The 22,749-nt window shown below is 60.9% G+C and overlaps 1 protein-coding gene across 6 annotated transcripts; it reads right to left on the bottom strand.

Annotated features, from left to right (window-relative positions):
* Nucleotides 1–1,078: 1,078 nt before the first annotated feature.
* On the bottom strand, nucleotides 1,079–21,650 carry MLXIPL (MLX interacting protein like). Of its 6 annotated transcripts, XM_057406494.1 has the most exons (19): nucleotides 21,553–21,650; nucleotides 21,400–21,469; nucleotides 21,140–21,250; nucleotides 13,365–13,471; nucleotides 13,169–13,251; nucleotides 12,886–12,975; nucleotides 12,102–12,146; nucleotides 11,612–11,810; nucleotides 10,836–10,913; nucleotides 6,616–6,788; nucleotides 5,955–6,540; nucleotides 5,327–5,400; nucleotides 4,726–4,900; nucleotides 3,977–4,089; nucleotides 3,681–3,800; nucleotides 3,249–3,376; nucleotides 2,771–2,894; nucleotides 1,721–1,850; nucleotides 1,079–1,321 (listed from the first exon to the last, which is right to left on the bottom strand). In XM_057406494.1, exons 3-19 carry the CDS (start codon nucleotides 21,154–21,156, stop codon nucleotides 1,203–1,205), a joined length of 2,361 nt encoding a protein of 786 aa, XP_057262477.1. In that variant the 5' UTR covers nucleotides 21,157–21,250; nucleotides 21,400–21,469; nucleotides 21,553–21,650; the 3' UTR covers nucleotides 1,079–1,202. The 6 variants fall into 6 exon arrangements, with proteins under 6 accessions (XP_057262477.1, XP_057262476.1, XP_057262475.1 ...); XM_057406493.1 differs by lacking the exon at nucleotides 21,553–21,650 and having other exon boundaries at nucleotides 21,400–21,542; XM_057406492.1 differs by lacking the exon at nucleotides 21,553–21,650 and having other exon boundaries at nucleotides 4,726–4,897; nucleotides 21,140–21,542.
* Between the last annotated feature and the right edge of the window lie 1,099 nt (nucleotides 21,651–22,749).

Here is a 22,749-nt window from a genome sequence, read left to right on the forward strand (position 1 = left end):
CCCGCCACCGCCACCTCAGCGGGGTGGGACACTGCGCGCATGCGCACAGCGCCACGCCCTCCCTGCGAGCGACCCCTGGCGGTGGCTGCGTGGGACCGTCCCGCTCCGGACCAGCCCCCGCCCCTGCCCGTGCTCAGCCCCTGCCCGTGCTCAGCCCCTGCCCCTGCCCCTGCCCCTGCCCGTGCCTCTGCCCGTGCTCAGCCCCTGCCCGTGCTCAGCCCCTGCCCCTGCCCCTGCCCGTGCCTCTGCCCGTGCCCCTGCCCCTGCCCGTGCCCCTGCCCCTGCCCGTGCCTCTGCCCGTGCCCCTGCCCGTGCTCAGCCCCTGCCCCTGCCCCTGCCCGTGCCCCTGCCCCTGCCCGTGCCTCTGCCCGTGCCCCTGGCCCTGCCCGTGCCCCTGCCCCTGCCCCTGCCCGTGCCCGTGCCTCTGCCCGTGCTCAGCCCCTGCCCCTGCCCCTGCCCGTGCCCCTGCCCCTGCCCGTGCCCCTGCCCGTGCCCCTGCCCCTGCCCGTGCCCCTGCCCCTGCCCCTGCCCCTGCCCGTGCCTCTGCCCGTGCTCAGCCCCTGCCCCTGCCCCTGCCCGTGCCTCTGCCCGTGCTCAGCCCCTGCCCCTGCCCCTGTCCGTGCCTCTGCCCGTGCCCCTGCCCCTGCCCCTGCCCCTGCCCGTGCTCAGCCCCTGCCCGTGCCCCTGCCCCTGCCCGTGCTCAGCCCCTGCCCGTGCCCCTGCCCCTGCCCGTGCTCAGCCCCTGCCCGTGCCCCTGCCCGTGCCCTGCCCGTGCTCTGCCCGTGCCCCTGCCCCTGCCCGTGCCTCTGCCCGTGTTCAGCCGCTGCCCTCACCCTGCCCAGCCCCTGCCCCGCGGCAGATCAGACCCGACTCAGGAAGAACCACGCTTGTGGGCTTGTGGGCAGAGCGAGCTCTTTATCAGTCAGAGCAGCCGGGCACCGCCGCCCCGCAGCTCCCACTGCCCCGGGCTCCCGGCCCCGGGCACGCAGGACCCCGATGCGCCGCTCTGGCGTCTGGCCGGCCCCGGGTGCAGCCTCTGCCCCGCGCAGGCAGGGACTCCCACGGGAGGGGACCCGGCTGTTGCCAGGCGTGCCCCTTCCCGAGCGGCCCGGCCGTGGTGGCGCTGCCGGCGGCTCCTTGCAGGCGTTGCTGGGTGCTCGTCCTTCAGCACCGAAGGTCTGGGAAAGCCGGGCCGGGAGCAGCTACGAGGAGCCACCACGGCCCATCCCCGCCACTGCCCGCGTCGCCTGCTCGGGGATGCAGGCTGGGTCACTCAGGATGGAGGTGGAAACGCTCAGCTGCCGGAGGGAGCTCAGGACGGCTGCGGGGAGACGTGGGACATGAGAACTGCCCCCATGCCCTGAGGGCTGAAAGGGTGAACCCATCCTGGGGGAGATGGCTCTTCCTGACACGTCCCTGACACAGCCCACAGCAGGAAAGTTGAAGGGAAACCCCTGTTCCGAGCCCTGCCCAGCCGGGACACAGGCTCTCCGCAGGCTGGAGCACGGGTGTGAAAGGAACATGGAAAAGCACCGAGCACACAGCCCCGGAGCATCCAGCGGGTGCTTCCCTCCCGTGCAGCATCAGCATGGTGCAGCGCCAGCCCCGCTCCCCCCCGGGACACCCCTGTCCTTTTCCCCCTCTCTGCTTTCTCATCAGTCCATGCCGTGGGCCAGCCCCGCTCCTTCAGGGTGCTGCAGACAGGCACAGGGACACCTACTTGGCCGAAGCGCTGGGAGGGAGCAGTGCTGATCCAGCCAGGCCAGAGACGTCTGCGTGAGGCTCTCCATGCTGGCCGTGGAGACCATGCCATTGAAAGACTCAAAGAGGGGCCGGATGATGATACTGAACTGATGGGAGCAGAGGAGTTAAGGGCCAGCCTTGCCAAGAGCATGGATTCCACCTGTAAGGTTCAGGCAGCACTCTCCTACAGGCAGCAGGACAAACCTCCCTGCCCAGACCTGGGCAGACCTGCTGTGTCCCTTTCTCAGCACAGCACCATGCTGGGCACCAGCCCATACTGCTGGGGCGATGGGGATCTGAGTGTCACCCAGGAGGCAGTGGGAGAGCTGTGTCACCCCCATCACAGCTGAAGCTGCCAGAAATGGTTGATTAGACACAAGACAACTCTTCAAGGAGACTACTAGTGCAGTGTCCTCTGGAGTGACCAGGAGCAGGGCATGACACCAGTGTGTTCGGTGTGCTCCTCTGCTGGGACCACCACTGGAGGCTGGTGATTTTGTGCACTGCTTTGACCTCCCATTCCCTGGCCCTTGGTCTCCTCCATTCTTCCCTGGCCCTTCGTCTCCTCCATTCTTCCAACCACATGGAGCCCAGACTTGTGTCCCAGGCATGGACACACCTGTGTCTCCAATGTGTGCCACGTGGCCACCAAGACCAAGCCATCATGTCACCAACTTTGTGTCTGGACCTTTCCTAATCTCTAGTTGATGGCTGCTGTGTCCCAGAGCCAGTTCCCACATTGCCAGGAGCTCTTACCTGCACGAGCTCAGCTCTGCCAGTGACTCCTCCCCAAGGACTGACCATTTACACCTACAGGGTTTGCTCCCTTGTAACAGAAGCTGCCTCCTCATCTCAGCATCTCAGCATGTCCCACCATGTGCCCTTGGCTGGGAAACATCTCCCCATGGCCTCCAGAGCCTCTTGAGCTGGAGAGATCCCACAGACCCAGGAGAAGCGGGTGGAGCTGAGGACCTGGTGTCTGGTGGAGGGTTCTGAGCAAGCTGCAGGCACTGGCCCCAAAGGATACGATCCAGAACTTCCAGTTCTGCAGCGTGGAGGAGCGGACGTACTCGTCAAACATGCTGCGCATCTGGTCGAAGCGCTGGCGTGTGATGGGCACCCCTGTGGCTGGCAGCTGCTCCTGGCAGAGGCTGTGGGGCACCAGCACTGCTGTGGGTCCATGTTTAGGAGACTGGGAGCCACAGGGCTGCCCCGTGGGGAGAGGCTCCGGCAGGACCTGAGCTCTCAGCAGGGGTGAGCAGGCAGTGTCCCCCTCCCAGGGCAGCTGTGGGGCACTGCCTCATGTGCTGGTCCCACGTGGCACTGCCTCTTGAGCATCATCCCTCCTCCAAACAGGGTTTGAGGTGGGGCAGAGTCAAGTACAGGTGCTGGGAGGTGCTCGGGAGACCTGCTGTGTCCTGCTGCCTCCCCAGCGCTTGCCCTGCCTGGGTACCCCGATGCAGGCAGTGGCTCCCTCCTGCCTGCCCCAGCCATGCCCCACTTACTTGATGGAGCCATTGAGCTCCTCGATCTGCTCCCGCAGCCGCTGTGCCTCGTCCTGCAGGGCTGCCCGCTCCTGCTGCAGCTTGCAGATGTACTCGGCTGTCTTCTGCAAGGTGGTGGCCTTGCTGACCTGAGGGGCCACAGCGTGAGACAACGCAGGCAGCTGCTGGGACTGGCGGGCTGTGGGGCACCCGGTGCAGCAGGGCTGGCAGCGCAAGAGGTGCCCTGCTCCAGTGCCCAGACCACCCTGGCATAGCTGCACCATATGGGTCTCCATGTGCCTGCTGGGGGCTTGCACCCTCCTGCCCCAAGGGCTGGGGCACAGGACAGGAGCTCCCTGCACTGGGGCAGGCTGGAGATGCAGCATCTCCAGGGGACACACCTTGTCCCTCCATGCTCAGGGCTGGCCGGTCCATGCAGCCCTGGGCACTCACCTTGATGCTGGGCTGGGCGTTCAGCGTGCTCACCAGGCTGTGCAGGGTGTTGAAGCCCAGCTTGATGTTGAAGCGCCTCTTCTGCTCAGCGGAGATGTGTGTGATGCGGCGGCTCTCCACCTGCCAGTGGAGAAGTGCCATCAGGCACCTCCTGGCAGCAGGGGCAGCCCCGAGCCACCGGCCCCAGTGGGGCTGGGCTTGCCCAAAGTTTGTAGTGAGGGTATGGGGGAAGCTTGGAAGGCAGCAGGGAAGGGGGGTGCATATGGAGTTGGTTCCTCCCATAGCTCCTGGTGTACCTTGCTGGGCTCAGGCCTGCCCCGACATGACACGGGATGGTGCAGGGGGATGCCAGTGCCCAGCCCTGCAGTGGGTCTCGGGGAAGCCTGGCCAGGCTTGGGCCAGTCAATGCCTGGAAAAGGGAAAGTGATGCTCTGGGGAGAGAGGCAGCAGCAGCCCCTCATGATGGGCTGACATCAGGGTCCCACACTGGGATGGGCAGAGAAGAGCAGCCTGCAGCACTACCCCAACCCCAGGGCATCTGCCCCAGCATCCAACCAAATCTTATCAGTTTCTCTTATCCCAAATCCCACTCATTTTTCACAACGGCTCAGAAATGGGAACATCTGGAATGTGACATTTGAAGTTCCCAGTGTTTCTTGTGGTGGAATTTGCCGGGAGAGCGGACTGAAGGCAGCAACGCTGTGATCTGGTGAGACCAGAGCCTGGTTTCCAGACACCGCTCTGGTTTCTGTGGGTGAAAGCAGGGCACTTCCTGCTCAAAACCCAAGCTCCGGGTTTTCAAAACCACAGCCCGACATTTTGGTCCTTTCTGTCTTTTCCTGTTTCTGCTTTTGTCCCTGTAGAAGAAGGCAGGTGAAGGGACTATGCCCTCCCTCCCACACACAAAGATCTGCTCCATGCTCAGCCGGCTCAATGTAAATATCTGGGATTGAAGTAAATCTGAAACATCCCCATGAGGTTTGGTGCAGGCTCCCTGCAGGGGATGCAGTGTCCTGGGGAGCTCCCTCGCGCGTCCCAGACTCACCGCAAGCCGACGTGGGGGACAGCCGCTCTGCCTTGGGCACCAGCAGCGGGCCCGGCTGGGTGCCTGCCAGCGGCACCGACACCACCTGGGAAGGGCTGGAGCCAGGAGCCAGCCCTGGGCTCAGCTGGGCCATTCTGGAGAGGAAGGTGGCAGGGACGTCGGGGACAGTGCTCTGCTGGAGGGAGAAGGCAGAGGGAAGGAGGAGGTTGGGGGCCCAGCACCCCACGTGCGCCGGGGACCAGACCTTCCCTTTGGGTTGGTGGGTGCCCAGGCACTGACATCAGAACATCTGCGGGGGGACAGGGAAAGGGGACATGCAACTCCTTCCAACCATCTGCAGGGCAGCCCCAGCCCCATCGCCCCAGGAGAGGGGCCCTGCAAAGGGATGCTTCCCACCTCCACCCTGTTTCTTTACAGGTGATTCCTGCCCCACATGCCACCTCCTTCTCCCTGTGCCTGTCCAGCTCCATATTGCAAAGGGTGACCCCACAGAGCCCCATCTACCCCCTTGCCCTAGCTCAACCCCTGCCCAGCAACCAGGAGAAGGCAGTGTCTGATCTGGGGAGGCACTTCCCAACCCGGGGGCTAGGCAGGTGCTTACCAGGGAAACAGGGGATGTGGGCACGAGTCCTTCACCTATCGGGCTTGGGGCATCCAGGACTGGCTCCTGCTTGGCTGCAGAGGGCAGGGAGCAGAAGGGAACTGCTGTGTGAGGGTGCTGGAGCCCTGGGGACCTATTCTGCCCCCCAGGACAACCAGCTCACAGCACAGGCATTGCTGCAGCCCTTCCCTGCCTGTCTGCATCAGAGAAGGGTAAAGCAGCCCCTAGAGAGAGAGCTGCCTTTGCTCCCTACAGCAGGGATATCTTCAGGAGCCTTGGTGCAGGCAGGGACCCGCAGCCCACCCCAGACATTCATGACAGCCTCCGTGGGACCTGTCCCATCTCATGTATGGGCAGCAGGTCGGGCAGGACCCCTCAGCCCCTCTGTGCCAACAGGAGAGCAGGCTGGGGACACAGGGACTTGGCAGTGGTGCCCGTGGCTGAGCCCTGCGGGGAGACCTCCCTGGGCATGGCTTCCCCCCGGCTTTGGGGCTGCCTCACTGTGGGGAGAGCCACACGCCCTGCCCAGCATCCCCAGCACCCAACCCCAGGGAGGCAGCAGGGTCCCACCTCCGATCCCCCATCCCAGCATCTCCCCCCACCAGTGGCTGGCCCCGGGCCCCCTTACCTGCAGTCAGGAGCTGGCTCAGGCGGGGGTTGGGCATGGCCAGGGGTGTCGGTGGGGGGGGTCCCGGCAGCCTCTTCCCCTTGGTGCCATTGGGCTTTGCCTTCAGCCGCGCGCTCCTGCCCTGGGGCAGCCCCTTGGGGGGGGCAAACCTGGGGTCGCCCAGCAGGGGGGGAGGCAGGAGCTCGGGGGCAGCCGGGCCGGGGTACCCCGGGGGCACCATGCCTACAGCATAGCCCAGCTCCGGGGAATGGGGGGCGAAGCAGGGTGCTGGGAGGGGGGATGTGGGATGGACGAGGAGCGAGGGGCTGGGGGAGCTGGGGTAGGGGAACTTGCAGCGAGGTGCTGAGATGGGGGAGCACAGGGGGTCCGGGCTCAGCACTGATGCCCCGGGGGACAGGCTGGGAGGGGGGTAGTGGGGTCCTGGTGGCTCCAGGCTGGGGGGCCCGTACTGCAGCAGGGGCTTGTGTCGGAGCTGGGGGCTGAGGTCGCTGGGCACTGTGGTGGGGGTGTTGGGGGGCAGCAGGGCTGGGGGGAGCTCGGGGCCCAGGAAGGCGCCGTGGAGGCCAAGCTGGGAGGCACCGCCGGGCTGCAGGAGACACAAGATGGTCAGAGGGGTGCCGGGGCACTGTGGCCGCGGGCCGTGGGCTGTGGTCCTGCTCACCTGGAGGAGGGCGGCGGGTGAGAGCGGGGCCTCGGGACTTGCGGGCAGCCCCCGAGCACCCATCAGGCACCCCCCGTCACTGAACAAGGGCTCAGCCATGGGCATGAAGCAGGGTGGCTCCTGATAGCCTGGTTGCATCTGTGGTGGCAGTGGCCGGTGGCTGGTGAAGATATCTGTGGAGACAGAGTGAGGGGCATCAGCAAACCATCCCAGAGAGGGGATGTCAAGCCCCAGGGCACACTGGGTAAAGTTGTACCCCATTACCAGCACTGCCAGAGGTTTGCACCCGTGGCCAGCCTTGCCACATCAAGGGGATAGGAACACCCGCCCAAGGGTGCCACCCAAGGGAGGGGACCCCATCCTGACACCCCGCCAGGCACCTCATGCTGCAGGGCTGCTCCCAGGGCTAGGTGGCTGTACATCCCCTTCTGAACCAGCTCCAGCGTGGGGCAGGCCCGGTGACCCCCAGGCTGTGGGGCAGCCACAGCTGGCAGGCTCAGAGGCACAGCTCACAGCATCCCCCAGCCATGGGGGACGCTCCCCTGGAGTCACGGCGAGCGCTTACCCCCCCCCCCCAGCAGTGCCGTGCGTGCAGCCTGCGGCTAACCACATCCCATGGCCTTCCCGAAGCTGAGCCCCGTGACCCTGCCGCGACTCCCTCTCCCTTCCTCTCCCCTTCCCACAACCCTGCTCCTTCCGCAGGCCCAGACGCTGTGGTGCAAAGGGCTGGCCTGAGCTTTGAGCCACCTCCTTGGGGAAACGAGCTTCGGCTCTGCTTGGTGCTGGCGCTGTGGCTGTCTGTGCCGGTGCTGGCTCGGGCAGTGCCACCAGGATGGTGTTCCCTGGAGAGGATGACTCTGAGCTGGGGCTGGGGCTGCTGGATGCTTCCCGGTAGGATGCAGCAGGAGTGCTGGCTGCGTTTGCAGACTGGCACTGACTCTGTGCCTGAGCAGCAACCCTGGCATCCCCGCTGGGGAGCACCCAGCCATGCTCCCAACCCCTTGGCTGGCATGACCATCACTGCCCCAGGCTCCATCTCACTTCCTGCAGAGCCCGGCTCAGTCCACATGCTGTCTCTGGTGCCCTCAGGCATAGCCATGCCGCAGGACTCTGCTCTGCCTCCAGTGTGGCGCAGCCTCCGGCACCCAGGGTGCCCTGGCTGGGACCTGCAAAGGTCTGAGACCCTTCTGAATCTCCATCAGAGAAGCAAACATGGCAGCAGAGTGCGATGCCACGGAGCTGAGCACGGTGATGACTCCAGCGATGCCATGTGCTGGCAGCCAAGGGTAACCCCAGTGCGAGACAGTGCAGTGCCATCCCTGAGCTGCCCCACTCAGCCCTCAGCCTGCCCCTTCCCCCTACCAAGGACACGGTGAATGCCAGGGAGCCTGGCAGAGCCATCCCTGCCGTTCCACTCATTGTGGGCTATGGTGCTGCCAGGCAGGGTCTCAATCTCCCGAGGGTGCAGCACCCAACTCCACGCTGCCCCCAGCTCTTCGTCATGCCCACACGGCACACTGAAGCTCTGCGGGTATTTATAGGCATTTCTGCTGCCCAGCTCTGTAGATTCAATTCCTCTTGTGCCTCTTGCTCTGCTGCAGGGATGGAAGGTGGCTGGCAGCCCCCAGGAGCCCTGTCCCCCCTTCTTCTTACCTCTTCCCCACCCCACAGCTCTTGCCCACACTCCTCTCCATCATTGCATCACCCTGACTTCTCCCCAGCAGTACGGTGTGGCCAGGGCACATCACTGCTCACAGGAGAAGAGCCCATGCGGATGGCACACCACACCTTTGGCATCCCGTTCAAACCCAGGGCTGGCACTGGGGCTACAGAACCCATTCCTAAACCAAGCACACTCCAGCATTGGCCTCAGGCCCCGAGTGAGCCCTGCAGCATGGTGGGGTGATGCCACCCCATGGGATGCCAGCGCTGCCCCCTGCACCCCAGTGCCCTGTATGGGTCCTACCTGGAGCGCAGTGCCAGCAGGGCCCGGGGCCCGGCTGCTCCCTTGCATCTGCCATCAGGACTTCTCCATCCGCCCCACACCGTGCTCCGGCGCCCACTGCGAACATGAGGAGCTTCCTCCTTTGGGGATTGGTTTGCCTGTGCTGACTGACAGGCGCTGAGCTCTGCCACCACCACCAGGCACAGTGGCAGCCCTGTGACCCTGTGAGCCCTGTGCTGACCCAGTGCCCACCCTGCACGTGGGCGCCATGGTGCTCTGTGCAAGGCTTCCTGCTCCACACCCTGCTGGAAAAGTGGCCTTAGGGACACGATTAGGTTGGCTCTGGCAGCCTGCTCCCAGCATTCAGCCCCCATCTGCTCTCCCCAGTCATCCCACAGCCCTGTGCATTCATGACCTGGCACTGCCCATCACATGGACTGCGAACACCTCTGCTCCTACATCCCTGCCCCACACACGCCCTCTGCCCAGCGTACACCCACCTCCCTCATCGCTGTCACAGGCCTGTCAGCAGGGCTGCTCTGCACAGCATCCCAGGAAACGCCATGTCTGGGACAGGACTCCCACTCACGGGAGCACAAAAGCCCTGGGGCACACAGGCCATACCTGGGATGCTGTCTCTGACCCCAGCTGGACGTGAGTCCCTCCCCAGCCCCAGCAGTCCCTCCATGTGGATCTCCAGGGTTTGGGCAAAACATGAATTACATTGTCCTGTAATGGTTTGGGTTACAGGGACCTTAAAGCTCCTCCAGTTCCAACCCTTGCCATGGGCAGGAACATCTTCCAATAGAGCAGATTGCTCCCAGCCCCGTCCAACCTGGCCTTAAACATTCCTTGGAAAAGATTCTCTCCTGCAATGAAGTGGCTTGCAGTGAGACCTGTTCCATTCGCATGGAACACCCTGGAGCAAAATGCTGGCCTTTTACCCAGGAAACAAAAGACAACTTGGCTGCTAATAGAAATGTATTGGTTCAGATGGGTACCCCTGTGCCCCTTGCCATCTCCTGCTGAGCATGAGGCTGTGCCATGTGGTGGCACAAATGGCACAAACGGCAAGTTCTGGGCCTGCTCCTGTGACACTTGTGGTGAGGTGCTGCTTGAGAGGGGTTAGTGCAGACTGCCAGCACTGTGCAGGGTCTCTCAGGGCAAGGGACACTCGTCATGTGTCACTGTGACCCATTTGGAGCTGTTCCACCTACCAGTGACTGGCACCTACTTGGGGCACCTGGGGACAGGAGGCAAAGGGCCAGCAGTGGGAACAGACCCTCTTCCCAGAAAGGGTCTCACCCTGATGAGACCTCTGGAAGGAAGGAGCCAAAGGATGCTCCAAGAGCCTTCCCGTCACATCCCTCCCTGGGGCATCCCCCCGCCTGTCCCAGCACATCAGAGTGTCCCAGCCTAGTCCCTGGCAGCATCTTATCTTGCATCACGCTATGGCCGTGTGGTGCAAGCACCCCTGTTTCCTCCTGCCAAAGGAAGTGGAGATGGCTGTGGAGCTCACAGGGTGCCGATGGATGCACAGAGGGGTCCAGAGATGCTGGTGCTGCCCAAGGCCACCAGCTACCGGGAAGGCTGCAATAACCAACACACGCTGGCTCTGGCATGTTTGAGGGCAGAGCTGGTCCCCAGTGCAACGTGTACCGGCAGTGCCTTGCCCTGGCATATGAGGACACTGGGGACCAGGACGTGTCCCAGCTGATCTCACGGCACAGCTCAGAGCCTGCATGGCTCCATGGGAGGAGGCTGCCATTGCCCACTTCCTGGTGTCCCCTCAGCAGCCCCCTTGCCCCAGGTGGCCATCAGTGCTAGGTTTGCCACCGTCCCTGGCAGGGGCAGAGCACCGCCCAGCACGGGGACCCACTTCTAAGGCAGCCCCCGTGGCTGCTCAGCCTGGCGATGGCTGGGCAGGGGGACACAGCAGCACAGAACCTGCTCTCCAGAGGTTTCCCCTCTCCTGCGGAGGACACTTGTCCTTTGGCTGCCGCCGAGGGGAGGTGGTTCAGCACCCTGGGAACCGCCAGATTTCTCTTTGTAGAAATCCGGAGCCGCTGAGGTTCTGCCCCGGGTGCAGGCAGGCAGCGGAGCCCCTGCCCCACAGCCTGCCGCAACACCCTGCCCGTGCACGCTGCCTTTTCCATGCCAGGGCATGTCTGGTGCTTTCAGGCCACCCCTGCAGCTCCTGCTGCTGCCTGGCCAGTTTTGGGCTGCAGTGGGGCGCAGACCGTGCTGGGTTGTGTGGGATGCGGCTGGCTCTTACCTGAGATCTCCATATCATCCAGGCTGGGCTGCAGGGGCGCCAAGTCCGGCTGTATCATGTCAGCATTCCCAACATAGGCTGGAAGAGGGCAGAGCTGCAACGCTGGGGCCCAGGCACACAGCACCCTCAATACCCCCTTCAGGGTTCCTCCCACCCCTGCCCTCATACCTGCCTGGCTGCAACCCTTTCTGGCACCCCAGAGTCACCCTGTGTCGCTGCTCCTTGTGCTGGCAGGGAGGTGGTGCCCCCTCTGTGGAGACCCAGGACCATCCCATCCCCACCATCCTGCCCACCAGTGCCCCTGGGACCTCATCCAGTGCTCAAGAACTCCAGGGAAAAGTTGATCCTTGGCACAGGACCCACCTGGTGCTGCAGGAGCACGAGGGACCTGGCCAGGCAGGGTCAGCAGAGGGTGGCCATGGAAGGCAGGCCCTGTCTGCTCCTCACCCAGGGCTGGCAGCACTGCCCTGGAGTCTGGTGCAAGGTCCCTCATGGGTCTAGTGCTGCCTGGGCAGCTCAGCACACCCCACCTGAGGCAGTTTGTAGGGAGCCACCCAAGGAGGGGGTGCTCCCACTCTTCCCAAATAGAGCTCTCACTCTGTAGCATCCCCCCCTCCTGCCCCAGCAGGAAGGATGCCAGGGGATCCTCTCTGCTCAAAAGACACAGGCAGCAGCTCCCAGGGTCAAGGCCAAGAAGCAGCAAGGGGCTACTGCGTGTGCTGCCCACCTGGACCTCCTCCTCTGGATCCTGCTAGAGCATGGTCTGGAACACCTACCATCCTCGGGGAGTGCCTCATGGGCACTGGGCGTCTGTGTCATGGTGAAGAGGGTGTCAGAGATGTCCGAGAGGAAGGTGTCCAAGTCAAAGTGCTGCCTACCCCCTGGCTCCTCTTCCTCATCCCCAAGCAGCATGGGCACCACGTTGCAGAAGAGCTGGTTGCACCATTTCTCCATTGGCCTCCAGAGATCTTCATCCTGCATGAGATGAGCAAAGGAGCCGAGTGGGAAGGGCCCATGCCTGGCTCCCCACCTGCGCTCCCTGCCAGCTCCCATGCTCCCTACAGCATTTATCACTCCAAAGCTTCACACCTGGCACATTGGTACTTCCACAAGTGTGAGTGCGGCATCCTAAGGACTTGGCATCCCATCCCATAAGGCTTGGAATGCCCTGGTGCTTTTGCCTGCCCTCCTCCCAAGCTGCCCAGTGCAGGGGTTTGCGTTGTGCCCCCCTAATGCCCCCTCCCCACCCTTCCCCAGCCGACTCACCTGCTTTGGGCTGGAGACCTCCTCCTCCCTGGTGGTCTTTCGGAGCTGGAAGGCGAAGATAGCCCATGTCACCCCCCAGCTGAGGCAGGCACAGTGTGGGGCAGGGCAGAAGGGAGCAGTACTTAGGATGGAGGTCCCTGGAGGGCTCAGGGTGGCTGCCATGAGCTCACATCTGCCTTTACCCCACAGGGTTTGGGCTGAGCAGCTGTGGCAGTGGTGGGACCGGTGCTGTGTGTGACTGCCAGCACCCTGCCTGCCTGTGTCACCCCGGCCTTTATGGGTCCCGAGCAAGTAGCTGGGGGTGAGGCTGGACCACGCTCCACCCCGCGTGGCAGGAGGCCAAGGTTGTGATGCGAGCCTGAGCAGAGCAGGCAACCAGAGCAGCACGGAGCCACTCAGCCTGCCTGGCAGCACGTGCTGGCAGGGTGAGATGTGGCTGCCAGCAGCATGCCTGTGAATCCCAGCCCAGCCCCAGTGCTGGCTCTGCTCGACCCACCCCAATATGTGTGCTGTGGGTGCGCTGCCAAACCCAGCCCCAGAGGGTGCAAAAGGCAGGGGACAGTCAGGCAGAGCACACCCAGCACCGAAGACAGCATGGGATGGCGTTCCCATTGAACTCCACCCCATCAGCACCATGTGAGCAGCCAGCATCCCCTCCCATACTGGCAAGAGCCATCCACATCCTGCTCCCGGTCAGCCATGGGTCCATGCTGGGTACGCTGATGTCCTGCCCCACCACTGGCACCACCACAGGACAGGCAGCATCGTGGGCAGAGCCACTCACCCGCTTCTTGTAGTAGATCCTCCACTTGTGGTACTCCCTCATCACCACCTCGATGCGGCGTTTCCAGTAGTTGCCCTCCAGCACAACAGCCTGGTGGGGCAGGACAGGGGAGTGAGGGCTGATCCCCACAGCCCCCAGACCCCCACAGCCAGGGCTGGTTTCCTTGTGCCACATCAGAAACACCTTCCCAGCAGCTCTGTGACACACAGCGAGCTCTGCCCCTGTGCGTCCCCAGCTCCCCCTGTGCTGCGCAGACCTGCTCCTGCAAGGGTCCGTGCCCTACCTCTGGTTTTCGGTGCTCATCAGCTTCCGAGCCCTCAAGCGGGGTGATGAAGCCACACACAGGATTCTTCCTCCGCTCCACATCTGCACAGCGGAGCACACAGCTGGCTTTACCTGTGGGTCCATCCCTGGGCAGCCCCATCCCGCCTGGCATTGCCTGCACTCAGCAGGCACAGGGGATCTGGCTCTGTACTCACACTGGATGTACCATGCTCTCCAGATAGCATTGTTGAGACGGATTTTGTCCCGGCAAAGCAGCCGCAGCCCCTTGAAATTCTTCCACTTTGGAGACACCAGCTTCCCACTAAAACACCAAGCGAAGGAGAGGCTGAGGGGCACCATCCCCGAGCCTGCCCAGTTCAGGGTCTCACAAGAGGGAGGTGTTTCGAGAGGGGACCTGGTGGCACATCTGGGGCAGGAGCTGCCATGTGGCCGTGCTGCAGGCTGTTAGCCAGGCACCTATGGGAACTCCCATCAGAGCACCCTGAGGTCATGTTCACCTTGGGAGCAGCACAGACCTAAACCATGGGCTTCACAGACCCACATGAGGCTTCTCGAGCCCCTAGGACTAAAGCAGATTGAGGCTCAAACCCGGCACCAGGGAGGGACCCCGCTGCCTCCCACCAGCACGTCTCCATCCTGGCCCCAGGGGATGCAAAGAAAGTTTCCTGCCCAGGAAAGACGCCTGGGGAGATGTGGTACTGGGGCTCTTGCCTCACTGCAGCATCTCCCCCTCTGCTTGGGGAGAACCCTCTGCAGCCCTGATCCAGCTCTGGGGCAGCAGCACAAGAGGGGCGTGGAGCTGTTGGAGCGGGGCCAGAGGAGGCCACGGAGATGCTGCGAGGGCTGGAGCAGCTCTGCTCTGGAGCCAGGCTGAGAGAGCTGGGCTGGATCAGCCTGGAGAAGAGAAGGCTCCTCAAGGGGAGACCTGAGAGCAGCTCCAGTGCCTGAAGGGGCTACAGGAAACCTGGAGAGGGGCTTGGGACAAGGGATGGAGGGACAGGCCAAGGGGAATGGCTTTAACCTGCCAGAGGGGAGACTGAGCTGAGCTCTTAGGCAGAAGCTCTTCCCTGGGAGGGTGCTGAGGCGCTGGCACAGGGTGCCCAGAGAAGCTGTGGCTGCCCCATCCCTGGCAGTGTTCAAGGCCAGGTTGGACACAGGGGCTTGGAGCAAGCTGCTCCAGTGGAAGGTGTCCCTGCCCGTGGCAGGGGGTTGGGACTGGATGAGCCTTAAGGTCCCTTCCAACCCAAACCAGGCTGGGATTCTGTGGTTCTATTTCTGACACTCCTTTTAATGCCAGGCAAGGCTTGGAAAATCTCCCTTCAGCTGGGGCAGGGGCAGGTAGAAGGGCAGGCATCTGCATGGGTCTGGGAAGGCAAGAGAGCAAACTGGAGTACGTTATAGACATTAAGGGACACTCACTTGTGCCCCAAGGCGGGCACAGAGCGGGACCAGCCCTGCCCTCAGCCCAGCACTGCCCTGAGCTCTTCTCCACACCCATGCCCTACAAACCTGTGCCCCCATCGCAGCCCCCAGCCCTCCCTCCTTCCCGTTTCCCAGCTCCCAGCAGCAGCTGTGTTTGTTCTGTAGCTCTCTGTGGTGCAGTGATGTCCCTAATGGGGCCCGCCGTGCAGGCAGCCTCATTTCACTGATTGTCTTGTTTCCTTCCAGCTGAGGGGAGATGACCTGCTGTGCTCTGACCAGGGAGGTCCTCGGGGTCCTGCTGCCCCAGCAGCTCCATGGGGATGCTGGGGTCACTCTGCCTTACTCTGGGGTCCTTTTCCCCTCTGCCTGCGAGTTCAGCAGCTGCCCTAGCTCTCCCACCCATGAGGGCATGGCCTCGGGGCAATGTTGGCTGCACGGAGGGGCCCTTTCGGGCAGGCTGGAGGCTGCACAGCATCCCTCCCCAGGAAGTCCATGCTGAGAGTTTGTCCCTTAAAGAGCTCAGTGCTATTTTGGGTCCCACTTATGTGGGGCACATGCATGGAGGAGGAGTAGGGCCTGGGCTGGGTTTAGGGATACTGTATTCCCTCGTTGCCAGCATCTCTTAGGTCCCTCAAGATGCTGTCAGTCCATGTTCCCAGGGAGGTGCTAGGGATGAAAGCAGTGGCTGGGTAATGCTTTAAGCAGCAGCACACTTGTTCACTCAAGCTTGTGAAACCTCAGAGCATCCTTGAACAAAGGCTGGCCCATTCTGCATTAACCTGCCCTTTTGAAATCTGGCACGGCCCAGCAAGTGGGGCTCCCTCCCTCCCCAGCAAGGAGCTGGATTGCAAACAGGCTGCTGCCCCCGAGGTTAGAGCCTGAACAGGCAGCAGTGCAGGCAGAAAGAGCCCTGTCCTGGTCCAGCTGGAGGAAGCGTGCCAGAGTAGAGGGGAGAGGAGAGCGATGCTGTCCCATCTCACTGCAGGGAACAAGGATGGGGACCTCTTCGGCTCCAGAGCCTGATGCAGGGATGTGGCTGCGAGCGGGTGCTCCCACCCATGGGGTGGATGGGGATGGTGTCCCCACAGGGACCCAGCCCACCCTGCGGCCCCAGGGGCTGGGGAAGGACCGGTGTCCCTGAGGCTCCAGCCTGCAGAGAGTTAAGGACGTGGCTGTGCTCTGGCCACTCTGCTATCACCAGGAGTTTGAACTTTCCCCCTTGGCACAAGGCAAACGGCGCAGTGGTGCCAAGCAGAGGAGCCAATGGAAGGGACGGGTTTCCCGGGCACGTGGCCATATCGTGCCGGTCAAGGCTACCTGGCCACCCTCACCGGTGCCGCCCACCAACAGCCAGGGCAAGGGAGGCAGCATGAGGGCAGGACCACAGCCCATGGATGTGCACTTCGGCCATGCTTGGGGCTGGTGGGGTTGTGGCCACGGAGCTGCTGCGGGTCCTGGGAGCTGCCTTTGGGCTTTGCCATAACAGCCTTTTTTGCCCATTAAGAATCCTTTCAGGTTTGGGGCTTATCAGGCTGATCTTTGCTCCCTGGTTTGCCTTGGAAATGGCCCCACCCTTCCCAGGAAGGTGAATGCAAACCCCAGGCTGAGACAGGAGAAAGGTTTGGGATGTCCCAGGATGCCCCATGCTGCAGAGGAATGGGGACGCAGGTGCCACCATCGTCTAAGGGGGCATGGGCTGAGGTGGGAACAGGGTTCAGCCTGAGACCAAACCTGGTGTGGGTCAGCACTGACCCTGTTTTGTCCAGTAGGTCCTGGGTTTGCTCCATGATTCATTCAGCCTGTCCAAAAGTTTAAGGTGTTGCAGCCCCTGCCTTCATGGCAAAGTGAGTAATCTGCTCTGCATCAACAGCAAGAGGAGAGGGGAGGAACGATCTGGTGTAGATGCAGGGCTGTTGGGATGCGGCATGCCCCAGGGTGGCTGAAAGAGGACAGCATTCCCTGCAAGTCCTGACTGCTCATGTTCCATTTCTCACAGCTTTTGCTCCTAAAATAATGTTTTTTCCTTGATTTTTTATGCTTTAAGATGCAGAGTCTGACAAAGGAAAGTTAAAAATCTAACCACAATTTTCCTGAAAAGTGCCTCCAAGTAAAAAACCGACTGTGTTCAAATCCACCTTCAAATCTCTACTGTCTAAACGAGCTTTTCTAATTCACCGCATTCTGCTGATGGAGAGGCTGCTGCTCCAGCTTGGTCACTCATCACACTGCCTGAGCTAACTCGAGGGCAGTGCTGCAACAAAGGTGTTAATAGGGTGTACTGCGGATTAGATAGGGACCCGCTCTGTGTATTTACTCCCAGACTGAAGTGCTACTACACTCACAGCTCTGCCTCTTGAGCAGCCACCATCCTTCCTGCAGAGCAAGCATGGAGTGCCCCAGATGAGAAGTCCTTTCAGTTGAACCTGCTTAAGTGAGTCCAGAGGAAGCCACGGAGCTGCTGTGAGGGCTGGAGCAGCTCTGCTCTGTAGCCAGGCTGAGAGAGCTGGGCTGGGTCAGCCTGGAGAAGAGAAGGCTCCTCAAGGGGAGACCTTAGAGCAGCTCCAGTGCCTGAAGGGGCTGCAGGAAAGCTGGAGAGGGGCGTGGGACAAGGGCCTGTAGGGACAGGCCAAGGGGAATGGCTTTAACCTGCCAGAGGGGAGACTGAGATGAGCTCTTAGGCAGAAGCTCTTCCCTGGGAGGGTGCTGAGGCGCTGGCACAGGGTGCCCAGAGAAGCTGTGGCTGCCCCATCCCTGGCAGTGTTCAAGGCCAGGTTGGACACAGGGGCTTGGAGCAAGCTGCTCCAGTGGAAGGTGTCCCTGCCTGTGACAGGGGGGTGGAACTGGATGAGCTTTAAGGTCCCTTCAACCTAAACCAGGCTGGGATTCTGTGATCTAAGTCCTCTTGCAAATAGTTGTCCAGGAAGCTGGATAGCTGCAAACCAAGGTGGGTATCTTGGCGATCCCTGGAGATATGACCCCCGTGTGCATTAGAGTGGGAACAGACTTGAGTACCAGCCAGCTCCTCTGCCCACTGCTTGGACAGGATCAGCCCCAAATCCTTGGAAAATGACAGAGAAAAGGCACAGAGCTCCCTGCCACTAGCGACAGCACAGCATGCTCAGCATGGACGGGTTCACCCAAACCTTTCCTTTCCCCTGACCCACTATTGCCCTTCATGTGGATAATCCACAGCAGAAACTGCCTGACCCACCGCAGAGCCCCAAAGGGTCCCGCTCCATCGGCAGCGAGCTCCGCCTCCCCCTCAGCTCCTGCCGCCGTCCAGCCAGGGCACAGGCAGCACCCAGGTACTCTGAGGTCCGGGTGAGTCCAAAGCCCCCTCAGATGGTGGGGATGGACCCAGCAATTCCAGGATGTGGCCCCGTCAGTGCAAGGCGCTTCCAGCCGGTCTGAGCTAATGCACAGGGCTGCGGGCAAGCGCTGGTGAGCTGTGGGAGACTGAGGTGAGTGATTTGCTGGGAGGGCAAAGGGAAATTCAGGATAATCCAGAGAGAAGGAAACGGGAGAGGGCAGCTCAGTGTGTGTATCACTGTGATCTCTGCCTGGGTGCTTTCTGCCCTGGTGCATGAGTGTTCAAGGCGCTGTGAATTAGAGAATCAATGAGAGAGTATGGCAAAGCTATATGAAGCATCCCACTGCTAGGAAAGCCTCAGAGCCTGCTATCAGCTTGCCAGGAGGATGGATTCGTCGGGAGTGTAAGAGTGTAACTGAAGCCTGCCTCGTTTTAAACCACAAAAGGAGCAGGGTTGATACTCCAGGTGGCTTAACAGCCTGGTGCCCCTGCCTCCTAAATCTCTCCTCTCAGTATCTGCAGGGGAGCAGGGGAGGTTAAATCTGCATCCCACCCTAAGAGCAGCTACAGAAGGTTTCTGAAGCACAGGACAGGCACGTGCAAGATATAACACCACGAGTGGCTGCAGTTTGCAGCTCCCATTTGCAGCCAGTTTTTGCACCCAGTTTTTCTCCCTTCAGGAGGACAGTTCCCCAGGCCAGGCATCCAGTGACTCCCTGCAGTGGGTCACAAGAAGGTGTGTGAACTCTGCCAGGCGGGACACTGGGAGTCCCACTGCAGTCACGGGGAGAAAGAGCTTGCTTGGGTGGGGAGGCCATGCTAAGGCCAAAGTGTGAAGAGATCCTGAAGGAGCTCAGCTTCACATGCTCCGCTTTTTGGGGGAATGAAGGCAAGGGGGCTGCAGGGAGGTGAACCCATGGAGAAACAACAGCCTAAGGAAGGGATTCAGAAGGGATTCAGAAATGCAGCACGTTGCAGGAGAAGGAGCGGAAGACATTCATGAAGTCTTTGGCAGGCGAGCTGCTGGAAGTGTCCTGGAAAATGGGTACTGGGAAAAAGGGCCTGGGAACTGCTTCATCCCAGCACCAGGAGGAAGACCTGGAGGAGGAGGAGGTGGTTTGCTTCTCTTTGAGAGATCTGAAGAAGCAAGTTACTGCCAGAAGCCAGCCATGATGTGGAGAGAGGGCTCCTTTCCCAGCAAGGGGATGATGCTCAATCCTGCCCCTGAAGGGATAATACATCAGATCCTCAGGGTGATTGCTCAAGCTGAGACACGACTGCCAAAAACATCTGTGAAGTGCCATGGAGGAGACTTAGAGAGGGGAGGAATTACAACTGCCCCCATGAATCTGGAGAGTTGGAACTAGATGACCCTAAGGTCCTTTCCAACCGAAACCATTCTGTGATTCTATGATTCTATGAAAGTTGAGCTACAGCCATGGAAAATGATACTGTTTAGAGAGAGTTCAGTGAATTGCCTTTGAAACTGTGTGTGCCTGGGCAGCAAGGGATGGGCGGCTGCGGCAGTCACAGCTCAGCCAGCAGCTCAGGAGAAGCGATAGTTCTCTGCGTGCAGCGCTGCGAAGGACAAGTGTGGGTACTGTGTCCAGACTGGTGCCCCTGACAAAAGAGGGACGCTCACAAACTGGGGTGATCCTGCAGCAGGGTGCTAAGGTGGTTGGTGACTAATGTACATTACAGAAGAGGAGGGTGACTGACGTGTGTGTTCAGCCTGGAGAGGCTGAAGAGAGCTGGAGGGATGGAGCCTTGCCTGCAACATCATGGCCAACCAAGGGTGGTGTCCAGCTGCTGTGGTCTGCTCCACTGCCAAGGCAGCTACACCCTGCTCCTTTCCCCTCTGCCCAGGGAGCACCAGAGCTCGGGGGCATCCAGAGGCTGTGATGCATCTCAGGAGTCAAGAGCTTGAGCACTTGGGATGGAGCAGGGTCTGCTCCTCCAGCCCCAAGCTGCAAGGGTAAGAACACAGCAAGTGTGGGGCTGGGAGAGGGAAGGAGTGTGGCCAACAGTGCCTGAATGTCCTCTGTGTGTGGCACTCAGGGGTGACTTGCCCCTGTCTTGTCCCCCCATGCTGAGGCTCACCATGGTCCCACAGAGTGCCAGCGTCACCAGCACCTTGGAGGAGGCTGCTCCATGCTGGCCATGAGCAAACCCTGCAATCTGTGATGTGGCCATGGGCCAGGTGTACACAGCTATGTGGCAGCGAGTACCCTTGGAACGCTGTCCCAGTGCCCCATGTCACCAGGCCTGCTCTGGAACATGACAACATATTCCATCATGTTCAGCACTCAAGGTCTTCAAGGCATAGCTAAAAGGTCAGCAATGGAATGAGACCCTGTGTGAAACAAGGCGATAGACAACTCCTGAAGCCTGTTTTGCTGAGGTTTTGGTTTTGCATGGGCATTGTCATTCCAGGTTTTCACCTGGACATTTTGGGAAAGTTATGTAAGCAGTTTTGTGCTGACACCAGTAGAGCAAGTGACTCTGATGCTATGCTTGAGAGAACTCAAAACCCTGGGGCCTTGGCAAAAGAGGGGAGGGTCCAAGAGTGTGAACCAAGGCACTAAGAGACATGACGCAGGCTCTGCTGCTGTCACTGAGAGGCTGTGGGATGAGCAGGTCCCTACCATCCTGAGTTTGGCTGATGTGTGTGGTTGGGGGAATGATGCAGTCACCCATCCCATTTTGCAGGAGTAAAGGAGGGATGCTTTCAAAGGCCCTGGACAAAGCCTTGTGCAGCCATCCAGCCCCAAGTGCTGCTGCATGCCCTAGAATAACCTCGGGACACGTGGGCAGACTCAAGGACGGGAAGGCAGGACTCCTGCTCTGGGCTGGATTGCCAAAGACTGAGTGTTGGCTGCCCACAGGATTATTGCTGCTCTACAGAGAGTGCAGGATCTGTCCATGAGGGTGCCCCAGCTGGGTGCGGTGACTCCAGATCTCATGGGAAGTTGCAGAAGGGTTAAGCTACATGTGAAGAGAGAAAGAACTTCTCATCTGGCTCCACAGCCAAGAACCCACCCCAGCTCTTTGTCCCCCAGCCCCCCCAGGATGGTGGGTTTGGAGCACATTGCACATCGCAGTCCAATGGAGAAGGAGAGGAAGATGCCAGGCTGCAATCAATTTCTGGATGGGCAGTAGGGCTCAGCCAGCCTCACGCCTTCAAAGAGCGAGGGGGGCCTGTGAGACACATGCCAGCGAAGGATCCCTGGGACTCACCTGTACTCCAGGCTCATGCACTCGAAGAGCCGGGTGAGGGTCGGGTCGATGCTCCGGGGATCAGCCGCTTCGGGCTCGGTGTGGTGATGGCGCCGCCGGGGCAGCGAGTCGCTGTGCGGGGACGACACCATGAAGTGACCACTGTGGATGACCTGAGAGGGGTTCTGCGCCCTGGCACCAGCTCCTGTGCCACCCACAGCCGTGTCCTCGGAGTCTGAGTCAGAGTCAGACATGGGGCATGGCCCAACGGGGAGCCCCACCTGAGCTCCTGCCATCACCTTCACCGGCCTGCCCCAGTACTGAGGTCCATGTCCTGGAAGTGCCAAAGCCCTGTGGATGCTGTGTTGGCACTGAGCACGTGCCGCTGGGCTCCCCAGCTCAGGACAGCCACACCACACCACACCACACCACACCTCCTCCTCGGCTCCGCTCTCCCTTCCCCGGACCACGCTGCCTCCTCCACACTCCAAGGGTCAGCTTTCGTTTTGCCGAGCGGCGTCACCAGCCCTATTTATAGTGGTGGCAGCTGATCCCGCCCATGGCACACTGTGGCCAGGACCCAGCGCCCGGGCACCAGCCACTGCCCCCCTGCCACGCGAGCTTCAGCCCCACTCCTGCTCCTGCCGATGTGCCCGATGGCCCCGGCTTTTATTTGCCCTGCAAAGCCGGGGCGGGCGGCCGCGGGTGCCTGTCCCCTCCTCTCCAGCGGCCGCGGGTGCGCTGCAGCCAGCTCTGTTTACCTGCGTTAATCACTGCTCCCGGCGCGCTGGCTCTATTTACCCAGTGCCTCTGCCCTAATGTATCTCCCTGCACTTCCAAGGGAACAAATACAGATTAAGGGACACAAACAGGTGAAATTATAGCAACGGGCACCCAGCTCAGCACAAGGAATGTGGAGTTACTGAGCCATGTGCTGAGAAACAGCCCGGCCAAAAGTCTGCTTCAAGGGCTGACATGGCAAGAAAGGGGATGCAAAAGCTGAATGCAAGAGATGACAACAGTGAGCTCAGGTGTGGTGAGATTTACACACCTTGTAGTCATGCAGCCCTTCAAATGGGTTGTCTTCACCTCTGAGGTGTCCTGAGAGATGCTGACAGAGGCAGGGCTGGATGCACCAGCCCCCTCCAGTGCTCTTCTTTGATAAATACTGAGACCTGTTGCCATAGCATGTGCCATGCCAGTCAGACCTATGTCACAAGCATCTCCTCACTGACCAGAGCCACAGAGAGACACAGTGGATGTAATTTCAGGCTTAAATCACTTCTTTTTCTTTCTAGTTTCTGGCTACTTCTTCCCTAGCTCCAAAACCTGGCACAAGCACACACGTCTGGAGAGCACCCAGGACAGCTTTTAGGTACCTCTGATGAAAACACGGCATAAACAGTGGCATAAAAATAACATAGCATCTGAGCTTTAATCCAGCCTGCAGGTGTAGCAGAGCACCTCCGTAGCACACTGGTGGGGCCTTTTGCTGCTCCAGAGGAGTGAGCTCCTATCCGGGGTCTTTTTCAGAGCTGCCAGAAGCACATGTACAAAGAGCTGGTCTGGGTATTTTCACACTGATGGGTGTAAACCCCACTTAGAAACTGATTCTTTGCTTTTCAGGCAGA

Source organism: Pezoporus wallicus, unplaced genomic scaffold (assembly GCF_028554395.1).
Source record: "Pezoporus wallicus isolate ANWC-B61680 ecotype Strahan unplaced genomic scaffold, APGP_CSIRO_Pwel_v1 contig_7963, whole genome shotgun sequence".
Lineage (NCBI taxonomy): Eukaryota > Metazoa > Chordata > Aves > Psittaciformes > Psittacidae > Pezoporus > Pezoporus wallicus.

What these genes read in the sequence shown, in the direction of transcription:
- MLXIPL (XM_057406488.1), bottom strand. Translation starts at nt 21,414, where the DNA reads ATGGCAGGAGCTCAGGTGGGGCTCCCCGTTGGGCCATGCCCCATGTCT. An exon ending in GAGAGCATGGTACATCCAGT is followed by an intron (nt 13,252 to 13,364) that starts GTGAGTACAGAG and finishes TCCGCTGTGCAG; the next exon opens with ATGTGGAGCGGAGGAAGAAT. An exon ending in TGAGGCACTCCCCGAGGATG is followed by an intron (nt 10,914 to 11,611) that starts GTAGGTGTTCCA and finishes GCCCTCTTCCAG; the next exon opens with CCTATGTTGGGAATGCTGAC.